General features: G+C 37.3%; 2 protein-coding genes across 2 annotated transcripts in view; one reads left to right on the top strand and one right to left on the bottom strand.

Annotated features, from left to right (window-relative positions):
- Nucleotides 1-5290: 5290 nt before the first annotated feature.
- LOC128547526 (uncharacterized) lies at nt 5291-6421 on the bottom strand. Its single transcript, XM_053520498.1, has one exon. The coding sequence runs from the start codon at nt 6419-6421 to the stop codon at nt 5291-5293; it is 1131 nt and encodes a 376-aa protein (XP_053376473.1).
- A 1326-nt stretch (nt 6422-7747) lies between these two features.
- Nucleotides 7748-12080, top strand: part of LOC123533580 (ceramide glucosyltransferase-B-like) — a 59099-nt gene continuing 54766 nt past the window's right edge. The window contains exon 1 of the mRNA XM_045315281.2: nt 7748-7905. Within this exon, the coding sequence (XP_045171216.1) occupies nt 7808-7905 (98 nt within the window). The 5' untranslated portion in view covers nt 7748-7807. The remainder of the gene's footprint in view (nt 7906-12080) is intronic.

Consider the following 12080-nt stretch of genomic DNA (forward strand, 5'->3'; position numbering starts at 1 on the left):
GCAGGATGGAGTTATGTTTCTTGCTGTACAGGGTCAACTTATGATGGTGAACAAGTGTTGCAAGTTTTAAAGCAATAGCTTTGATAGTTTAGGATAAAAGCTGACCTAAACATAAAACTTAACCAAGAAAACTGATTTTCTAAGTCCAAAAGGGGCAATAATTTTTGCAAAAAGCAAGATGGAGTTATGTTTCTTGATGTACAGGGTCTGCTTATGATGGTGAACAAGTATTCCAAGTTTCAAAGCAAAAGCTTTGATAGTTTAGGAGAAAAGTTGACCTAAACATAAAACTTAACCAAGAAATCTGATATTTTCTAAGTACAAAAGGGGCCATAAATCTTGCAAAAAGCAAGATGGAGTTATGTTTCTTGCTATACAGGGTCAGCTTATGATGGTGAACAAGTATTCCAAGTTTCAAAGCAATAGCTTTGATAGTTTAGGAGAAAAGCTGACCTAAACATAAAACTTAACCAGGCAACGCCGACGCCTGTCTTATTGTAAAGAATGACCAACACAGTATTCTTACTATAAGTATATGTTTATTATATGAGTGCGCCTTAACAACTGCTGAAACAACATCCCAAACTGGGTGTGTATAAAATATACGCATGCGCTGTGAGTATACTACATTATCTACATAATGATACATCTCCCCTTTTGGCAAAGAACAAGGAACACAATTTCTGAAAGCTAAAATAAAATAAATCAAAATACTCCAAATTTACTATAACGTAAAATTTCTTTCATAAAGTCTGTTTCTCCATGAATGGCATATTTTTGCTATCAGCACTTAATTATCTCTGTTCACTGTTTACATAGCACGCGTGTTCCGCTATCTAATGTTATCATATTACATTGTTTCAATTAATCTTGTCGGAGGTTTAACTGCCCTGCCAGATCTACTCATATATGTTTTTTCACTTGCTTCATTATCTGACCTTTTATTGCTTTTATCAGAGAATTGTGAAATACAGTCAGAATTTTCTTGAGGCGCCGAAAGGTTGTTATTTTCCACATTTTGCATGTCAGCTTCAGGTATGCACTCTTTTGATTCATTGGTTTGTAACAAATGCCTCCTATTGCGACGATATGTGTTACCGTCAGGTGTTTTAACAGAGTATGACCTATCATGGTGTTTTTGCACTACTACTGCAGGACTCCAATTTTTATTTGCTTGCTGAATTCGTGCCGAATCTCCTATTTCTAATGGTGGTAAATGCTTGGCTGTCATATCATAATACACTTTCTCCCTTTCCTTGTTTGCTGACAATTTCTCACGAATGACCTTGTGTGAGATTTGCCGGGGAAGTAATTGTGACTTAGCAACTGGCAACACTGACCTAATTTGACGTTGGAACATAATTTCACTGGGTGAAAAACCTATTTTAAGTTTTGTAACCCTATATTCTTGTATTCCTATCATTGGGTCGGTGCCTGATGCTCTGGCCTTCGTGAAAATGCACTTGCAAATTTTCACGTACGCTTCCGCAAAACCATTACCGGAGCTGTGGTAAGGACTTGTGGTCTGGTGTGTAAAATCCCAGAGCTTTGCAAAGTTTGCAAACTCATGAGATGCATAGCATGGCCCATTATCAGATACTACAATTTCTGGTATGCCAAACCTAGCAAATATGCCCTTGAGCCTACTTATAACTGTCGAACTTCTACAGTTAGGCAGCTCTTTGACCTCAAAGTAATGTGAATAATGGTCAGCGACTATCAAAAGTCTTTGCCATTGAACTCAAATAGGTCTGTGCCAACTACCTGCCATGGGTATTCTGGAACTTGGGTGTAGACAAGCGGTTCTTTCTGGTTTGAGTCTCTGTGTTGCAAGCAACAGGACATTTCAGAACAAGATCTTTAATTTCCTGGGTGATTCTAGGCCAGAAAACAATATCACTTGCTCTACTTATTGTTTTTCTTTTCCATATGACTTGAAGAATGTAGTTTTGACAATAAGTCTGCCCTTAGGGATTTAGGAATAACAATTTTGTGACCCTTCATTATTACCCATCCATGACGGTAAGCTCATCCTGTAATCCCAGAAATCTAGCAGTTCTGACTTGCAGTGATTTCTTTCATCAGGCCAACCTTCAATAATGACTTGCTTCAGGGACAAAAGTTGTTCGTCCCTGTCAGTATTGACCTTGATTTCTTGTAATTTCCGGTCACTTACCGGTAAGCTTCTTTTGACCATATTAACCTGGACTTCTACAGTTTCCGTCAGGACGGATCTGTATCCTTTACCGGAAATCTAGACAAAGTATCTGGTAAAGGAATCTGAGTTCCCTGCCTATAAGTGACATCTATATCATACTGTGAAATGTTTAAGAGCAGCCGCTGTAACCTAACAGGTGCAGCAAATAAGGGTTTCTTACATATAGCTATCAATGGTAAGTGGTCTGTAACTACTTTGACTTTTTTCCCATACACCCCCTGGTGGAATTTCTTCAAGCCAAATACCAGTCCAAGACACTCTAACTCAATCATAGCATAGTTCATTTGGCTTGGCGTAAGACTTTTACTGGCATAACCTATAGGTCTACCTTCTTGAAGGAGTGTGGCCCCAAGTCCCGACCTACTTGCGTCGGTTTGCAACTCTAAGGGTTTGGCGGGTCATAGAAAGCAAGGACAGGAGCTTGCGTTATGATATCAATCATCTGATCATAAGCTTGCTGCTGTGATTCACCCCAGAGAAATTCTACATCTTTCGCCAATAATTCTCGTAAGGGCAAAGTGACCTCAGATAGCCTAGGTGCATATCTAGCGAGATACTGACTCATGCCAAGTACCGTTTCGAGTTGTGACCTATTTTCCGGGATAGGCATTTCTCGAATTGCAGACACCTTGTCTGGATCTGGGCTAAGACCTTGTTTAGATATCACATGACCGAAATAACTAATCTGGGACTGCCCAACCTCCAGTTTATCTGGATTAAGGCGTATACCTTGTTCTAGTGACCTTTGGAGCACTGCTCTCAAATTCGCATCATGCTCCTCCCTTGTTTTGCCATATACTAAAATATCGTCTACTATGGCAGCTACCCCTGGGAGATCCTCAAATATTTCGTCTATTTTCTTTTGGAACAGATCCATGGCAGACGAAATACCCATTGGAAGCCTCAGATACCTGTACCTCCCAAATATGGTATTGAATGTAGTCAACATGGAAGACTTCTCTGTCAAATGCATGGCCCAGTAACCTGACCTAGCGTCTAATTTTGTAAACAAGAGGACCATGATGGTCCTGAATCGCTCACCTATCCCCACAAGACCCAGTGTTGAACTGAGTATGACGTCGTTATTTCTATTATTTGACATAGTGACCTAGTTTTTGAGCACATGTGACCTAGATATCATCAAGATAAAAAATTCTGACCAATTTTCATGAAGATCCATTGAAAAATATGGCCTCTAGAGAGGTCACAAGCTTTTTCTATTATTTGACCTAATGACCTAGTTTTTGAAGGCACGTGACCCACTTTTAAACTTGACCTAGATATCATCAAGGTGAACATTCTCACCAATTTTCAAGAAGATCTCATGAAAAATATGGCCTCTAGAGAGGTCACAAGGTTTTTCTATTTTTCGACCTACTGACCTAGTTTTTGACCGCACATGACCCAGTTTACGAACCTGACCTAGATATCATCAAGCTGAATATTCTCACCAGTTTTCATGAAGATCCATTGAGAAATATGGCCTCTAGAGAGGTCACAAGGTTTTTCTATTTTTAGACCTACTGACCTAGTTTTTGACCCCACGTGACCCAGTTTCGAACCTGACCTAGATATCATCAAGGTGAACATTCTGACCAATATTCATGAAGATCTCATGAAAAATATGGCCTCTAGAGACGTCACAAGGTTTTTCTATTTTTAGATCTACTGACCTAGTTTTTAACCCCACGTGACCCAGTTTCGAACTTGATCTAGATATCATCAAGGTAAACATTCTGACCAATTTTCCTGAAGATTCATTGAAAAATATGGCCTCTAGAGAGGTCACAAGGTTTTTCTATTTTTAGACCTACTGACCTAGTTTTTGACCGCATGTGACCCAGTTTCGAACTTGACCTAGATATCACCAAGATGAACATTCTGACCAATTTTCATGAAGATCCATTGAAAAATATGGCCTCTAGAGAGGTCACAAGGTTTTTCTATTTTTAGACCTACTGACCTAGTTTTTGATCCAACATGACTCAGTATTGAACTTGACCTAGATATCATTAAGGTGAACATTCTGACCAACATTCATGAAGATCTCATGAAAAATATGGCCTCTAGAGAGGTCACAAGGTTTTTCTATTTTTAGATCTACTGACCTAGTTTTTACCCCCACGTGACCCAGTTTCGAACTTGACCTAGATATCATCAAGGTGAACATTCTGACCAATTTTCATTAAGATCCATTGAGAAATATGGCCTCTAGAGAGGTCAAAAGGTTTTTCTATTTTTAGACCTAATGACCTAGTTTTTGACCCCACCTGACCCAGTTTCGAACTTGACCTAGATATCATCAAGGTGAACATTCTAAACAATATTCATGAAGATCTCATGAAAAATATGGCCTCTAGAGAGGTCACAAGGTTTTTCTATTTTTAGACCTACTGACCTAGTTTTTGACCCCACGTGACCCAGTTTCGAACTTGACCTAGATATCATCAAGGTGAACATTCTGACCAATTTTCATGAAGATCTTGTGAAATATATGGCCTCTAGAGAGGTCACAAGGTTTTTCTATTTTTAGACCTACTGACCTAGTTTTTGATGGCACGTGACCCAGTTTCGAACTTGACCTAGATATCATCAAGGTGAACATTCTGACCAACTTTCATAAAGATCCCATGAAAAATGTGACCTCTAGAGTGGTCACAAGCAAAAGTTTACGGACGCACGGACGGACGACGGACGACGGACGCCGCGCGATCACAAAAGCTCACCTTGTCACTTTGTGACAGGTGAGCTAAAAATGTAGCACCGTTTAGCTGGGGAAGTATGTCATCCAGTGTTTTTGTCGGATGATAAGGACGTTGAATGTTTCTGTTCAAGTCACCCGGATCAAGTACTATTCGCAAGTCACCTGATTTTTTCTGTACTGTCACCATTGAATTGACCCACTCAGTAGGCTCACTTACTTTTGTAATGACCCCCAATTTCTCCATCTTATCTAGCTCCTTCTTGCATTTATCTCGTAATGCAACAGGAATCCTACGTGGAGGATGAACCACAGGTTTAGCATCATGTTTCAGATAAATAAAACATTGCCCTGGAATGGAGCCAATGCCCTTAAAACCTGGGAATATTCATTCGGCACTGTTGTTTTGTTAAGCGGGAAGATACATAATTGGAAGTAACAGGATGTGCGAGTTTAACTAGGCTAAAATTTATGGACGTATGGAAACCAAACAAGGGTGGTGACTGGGTGTCTACTACATGAAATTCTACATACTTGGTCTGTGCAGAAGGTTCATGGGTACACTGCAGGGTAATGGAACCTAGACATACTAAAGGGTTGCCATTATAACCTGTGAGCTTCGTTACAGAGGAACAGAGTGCGGTTTTTACACCTAATTGTTGCAATGCAAAATGAGGTAAAATATTCACCTGTGCGCCAGTGTCTATCTTGAAAGAAATTTGTTTCCCAAGAGGTCCAGTTTTAATATCCACAAATGCCTGATTGCACATCTTGTCCACAGCACTAATTACTGTATCAATGTAAATATCCTCAGATGAATCATCAGCCCTCACTTCATTGACACGTTTACTCCTGCACACCCTCGCGTAGTGATTCCATTTTTTACAGTTTCGGCATTGCACTCCCTTCGCCTTACACTGTTTGTCCCCATGGAATTGACCACAGTTTTGGCACGATTTGTGCGCGACATCGGGCTTGTTTTCCGTTGATTTCCGCGACCCGCCTTTGCACTTTATATCTCGTTTTCTCGATTCCTCTTTTTTGTGAGTAGTTTTCCGTACAAAGTTAATAGAAGACGATTCTTGCATGTTATTCATTTGCTCTTGTGCATATTCTACAGTTTGACATATGTCAACAGCTTTCGCCAATGTTAGTTTCTCACCTACTGTCAAAAGCTTCTCTCTAATTTTGGACGACTTTACACCGAACACGATTCGATCTCTAATCAAATCTTCCTTGTAGGCTTCGCCATAAGAACAGTCATTTGCAAGTATCTTAAGTCGTGTGATGAATTGCTCCATGGTATTTTCACCTTGCACTTCATTATTAAATTTGAACCGCGCAAATACTGGGTTTGATTTCGGCTGAACGTGTTTTTCAAATGCGTCGGCGGTAGCTTTTACTGATTTTTTCTGATCAGCTGTCAACACTAAAGTTTTATAAATTTCTCTTCCTTTTTTGTCCCATCCATAGGAGCAAGTATGTGATTTGTACTGGTTCATCTTTCCCCTTTAACGGACCCTGGAATATCAATTCCGCGTGACCTCTAAAGATTTTGAATGTTTCCAACAAATTCGGACTGTCCCAGTCCATTGTAGGCGTCGGTACACCGGTTAAATCCATAATTTGAATCCGATACACTATATGCACTATATGCACAATGATTGTTAATAATCCTGACAAATGCGGATGTATTAAAATCGTTAATTTTCTGACACCATGTCTTATTGTAAAGAATGACCAACACAGTATTCTTACTATAAGTATATGTTTATTATATGAGTGCGCCTTAACAACTGCTGAAACAACATCCCAAACTGGGTGTGTATAAAATATACGCATGCGCTGTGAGTATACTACATTATCTACATAATGATACGCTGACAACCGCTCAAGTGATGACAATAACTCATCATTTTTTTTCAAAAAATCAGATGAGCTAAAAAATGGCACACTTAATTAGAACAATACATAATATGACTGATTAAGAGAGTTCAGTGCCTAGTCGTATCTGTATCATCAGAATAACTCAATGATTGCTAAAACAGAGGCTTGAGGGGGCCTATGGCCCATTTGGCCCCTGTACAAGGCTTTGTCATGAATAATGCACCGGGGATACCTTGCCGCCCCCCCCCCCCCTGTCGAAAAGGTTTGTCCCCCCCCTCCCCAAAGTTAAACTCGCTCCTACGACCATGAAACATAAATCCTCATTTTTCCGTGGCTTGCTTATTTCTAAAGTAAACCCTGGGAGAGAAAATACCAAGGTCCCTACTGGGGCTCGAACCCCGGACCTCGAGATCTGTAGGCGGACACTCAACCACGTCGCTAAAGGGTTAACCCTACAGCAAGGCTGTTGGAAGTGGCCTATAAACCTACTATCACTACACTTCTCCCCCTTTACTTTTCAGTGCTTACCAGCTCTTCAGAATGACACTCCATGCTCACCGCATGAGTCCGTCAAACACTTCTGACACCATTAAAGTAAACCCTGGGAGAGAAAATACCAAGGTCCCTACTGGGGCTCGAACCCCGGACCTCGAGATCTGTAGGCGGACACTCAACCACGTCGCTAAAGGGTTAACCCTACAGCAAGGCTGTTGGAAGTGGCCTATAAACCTACTATCACTACATTTCCGTATAATGTGCGATATAGACGATCAGATTCTTGATTATGTGATTTGACATGTTTAAATAATTATATTTTAGTCACACGGCAATGATTTTAAAATAGTTAAATTTAATGTAGTTTTAAACAATAAATGCAGGAGTGTAGCCCAAAAAATCGGGTGACTATGATCTCAGTCCAACTCCTATGCTGTCTCACGCATGCGCAGTTATAAATATTTATTCAGACGGATTAGTCGCCATTAGCATTTCACCATGAAGATATGTCAGTAGTAGAAGTTATATTATTATCAATCTCAATAGCAGCAATTGGAGGATGGTTACTGACATGGTTTATACACACTGTAGCTTTAATTTATGGGTAAGTAATAAAAAAATACCATAATTAACTCGTACAGAGAATGTTTTTCCGGCGAATAAGGATATTAGTGCATTTTAATAATAAGTTATAGTGGGCGGGGTACGAGCTATACCAAATTACCAAAAGAAGAAAGTGTTTATTGTTTCATTTAAAATTTAGCTGCTTCAGATCAATTTTGATGCAGTTTCTAGATTTTCACTCCGTCGTAGACCTGTTTACCTCAAGATACCCATTAGATTTGCTTCAAGGAAGGAAGTGTCTATCCTAGAGTCAGTAGTTTTGACGCCCTTAAGCAGTCTAACATGTATTTCATTAGTAATATAGATAAATTAAACAAATAAATAATGTTGTTATAAACTATGGCATGTCTCCCTTTATTTTATTCTTGTTTTGTGAATTTTGTTTGCAAAAAGGTGTCAATATTTGTATTATTGCTGACTGACCATCGAGGCATCCATATTTTTAAGGCTCATGAGAAATGACGCCTTTTGATTGGCTGGCTCTCTTAACCAAAACTTCACTTTTCTGGAGCCTATACTGGTACTGATGATAAACCCGAACAGAAAATGAGGTTTTTTACCTGTAGCTTTTTTATTTCTGGGAACTGTAATCAATGGTCGGTATCAAAATAATGCTTAACCTTTGCTGAAAACTTTACATAATTCAAATTTATATTTAGTAAGCAAACTCACATGAAGTGAGGCCCTGAAAGGGGTATGTAAAATGGGCACTGTACGAACGTTGAGTTATGATAAATTCGAACACTTTGTCATTTACAAAATTTTCTTGGTATTATTATATTGAAACTTTCCCCAAAAAGCTGCAACAGTCATTCCCAATCAAGTAATGAAAAGTAACCAAATGTCAGGCCTTCATGTTTCGACAGTGAGCATGCGCAAAAAAACACCCTCTTCCCCAGTAATTTTGGATAAATATTTTTTATACAAATAAATGTAAGTCATTTATTTATACAGAATATTTACCAATTTTGTTTTTGTTTACACCAGTTGGTGTTTTAAGTGGAAACTATTAAATGGTGTGTTCAATTTTATAAATAACCGATTGCAATCGAATATTTCCAAGGTGGTCGACTTTATCATCTGTCCGGGTTTATAATCAGTACCAGTATGGCCAAAATCATATTTGGCTGGTATAATTCTATGTGAATGTAATCGAGACCTGAAACTTAAAAGGACAATAAACAAATTAATATTAATCTTTTTAAGTGACCTTTTTACTATTTCTTTGTAAAATGTTATCTTTTTTATTCACTTTACATATTGTTAGGCCAACATTTTTTTATTTTCTGGTTTACGGGAGATTTTTCAAAAAATTAGGGTCGGGGGGGGGGGGGGGGGACAAATAAAAATAAAAGTCCCAATTTTGAGCAGTCGACCAAATAAATAAAAATAAAACATCCAAAAGGATACAATTTTTTTATTTTTTGTAAACCACAGAAAACGAAAGCTTGCAAGCTTAAATTGCATACACACTCACAAATGACCTATTCTGAACTGGTTTATATCTCATCATCTCAGTATACTGTTGTTTTCTTTATGTGTAGCTTGTATGAATAATGCCATTTTCAAAGTCTGACACCAAGGATATGCACTATTTGTGTTTTTGTATGTATCTATTTTGAAGTAAAAATAGACTTGTGGAAACATTTTTCATTATTAAATATACATATATCACAGTTGACATTATCATATCTTAAGACCACTGCATAATGTTTATTATTTAAACATGAATAAAAACTGCTTTAAAATGGGTATATGCAGTGACTACTTTAGGTCTGCATCCTGCATATATGCATATTGACTGGCTGGAGATGGAGTCTTAAAAGACAGGCATTGTCATACTAGAAATGAAAAATTATGAATTGATAAATATTATGCACACTCAGTAACACTGGCTTTAAAATTAAATTGCTTTGATTAAGTTTCAGTGGCTTGAATATTGTTTTATATTTTGCTGACTGTCAGTGCCACCTATATTGTACGACAAGCCAAAACAATCTGAATTTTGGTTCAGCTAAAATATGTACAAAATAACAACCTTATTGGCCGATGTTCAGACAACATTATCAGAGATTTATAAGACCCTTCACTGAGATGGGACTTGGAATTAATACGTTATGAGTCCGAAAAAAACATTTATTACTGGATATGTCATTATGTGTTCCTCAGTGTCAAAGGCACATGTGGCATACAGTGTCTGAATGTTTGTCCCAAACATACTTTCAAAGGGTCTTCTTACAGATTTTGTTGATATACTTTATTAAGTGAACATGACAATATATTGCTCGGAGTTTCATGTTTTGTAATTATCTTTTGAGTTATAGTACCTGGCTAGAACTTGATCCTAGGAAATATTGAGATATTCTTTTATATATGTCCAATATCTCCACTGGATTAGATTGCCTGTCACAAACATTAAACAACCGTTAATCTGACGGTCCAATTATTTTGACTAGTTTGAATCTTTTATCACATGTATCATTGTCAAGCATTTGCAGGGACATGTCATTTTACATTGAAATTGCACTTTGTTTTGAACAGAACTACTGAAAATTGTGGTATTAGTATTTTTTCTTCTCTAACCCTCAAGACTTCAACAGGTCGGAGACTTCCCCTTGATTGAGAGACAGTCTCTAGATCTAAACACTGTCTCTCGTTTGAAAGACAAAATGTCTTTCGATCGAAAGACTGTATTTAGCTTAAGTGTTGAAAAAACATGAAATCATTATTGAAACAATCATTTCATTACAGTCGCATTATTTATTCATTGAAACAACTTGTTATTTCAAGTAAACTTTACAAGAAACACATTGTCATAGAAGTTTGCTTAAGCATTTTAATGCTTAAACAAAATTCCCAAAATAATTTTGATGTTGAAAATTTGATAAAAGAAAGATACTTTTCTATATTTGAAATAAATTTGCGCATTCTAAAAAGAGAGTTTTAATTACTCTTTCAATGATTTTCATTGCTTAAGCTAATTTGAGTCTTTCGATCGAAAGACATTTTGTCTTTCGAACGAGAGACAATGTTTAGATCGAGAGAATGTCTCTCAATCCAGGGGATGTCTCCGACCTGTTCAAAGTAAAAAAAAAAATATGTTTAGCAAGTTGATACTCACTTTTGCTCTCCCATTTTGCCATTTCTTTGGTTTCTTTCCTTTTTATCAATTGTGGTATTTTTCTGACAGTCCCACATGAATTCGATCGTTGTCCAATTATAATATACAGACAACAAATCTTGTACATGTGATACGCCAGATTTTTCAACTTCTGTACTGATAGTGAAGGCCATTTTTCGTAGGTGATTACTCCTAATGTTGGGCTTTAGGTGCCGTAATTTCTACTCAGATCCAATTTCTTTACAACACTTGTTATCTCTGCCAACTCATTCCAAAGATTATTGTCTGTAAACTTGTATATTTTTCCAATTAATTTCACACAATTTACATTTATGCAGGCCACCATTTTTCATGCGTCTACTGATCTAGATTAAAAACCTCTACCATACAGTTAAACTTTTATTTTTGGCAGCAGCAATTACGGACGGTCGGCGGGTAAAATGAAAATAAAAATACTGAAAATGACTTTTATTTTTATTTTGTTTTGTCAAAAAATAGGGTCGGCGCTCCCGTAAACCAGAAAAATAAAAAATGCTGGCCTTAATAGCAGTCATTCATTATCAAAACAGTGAGAACACAAAAATATATAACCCTTTCTAACAGCTCTAACTTTGGTACTTTCAGTGAAAACCTATTAGAAACATGACCTTCTTTATTTACAACAAGATTTGCCAAAGAGCAGCAAAACCATATTCAATTAAATTAATTTAATGTTTTCAAATGATACAAGGTGTTTAGCCTACAGGAGAGTGAAAAATCTAAAATTTATTCAAAATTTCAGTCAAAGAACTGTCTTGGGACTTCGAAAAATAGCTGGGGGAAAGAGAAAACCAAGATCTGAATTCCTGACCAGTTGCTTCTGTAAGAATTAGGTTTTTAAAGGATTGGAGATTTTTGCATTATTAAAAAGACATAAAAATACACCAAAGTACGAAAAAATAATATAATCTTACTGTAAATCTGTTGAATGCATTAATGTTTTATTTGAGCATGGTAAAATATTGCCTGCTTTGCAAACGTGTGTAATTTGGCAT

Source organism: Mercenaria mercenaria, chromosome 12, assembly GCF_021730395.1.
Source record: "Mercenaria mercenaria strain notata chromosome 12, MADL_Memer_1, whole genome shotgun sequence".
Taxonomy (NCBI): Eukaryota; Metazoa; Mollusca; class Bivalvia; order Venerida; family Veneridae; genus Mercenaria; species Mercenaria mercenaria.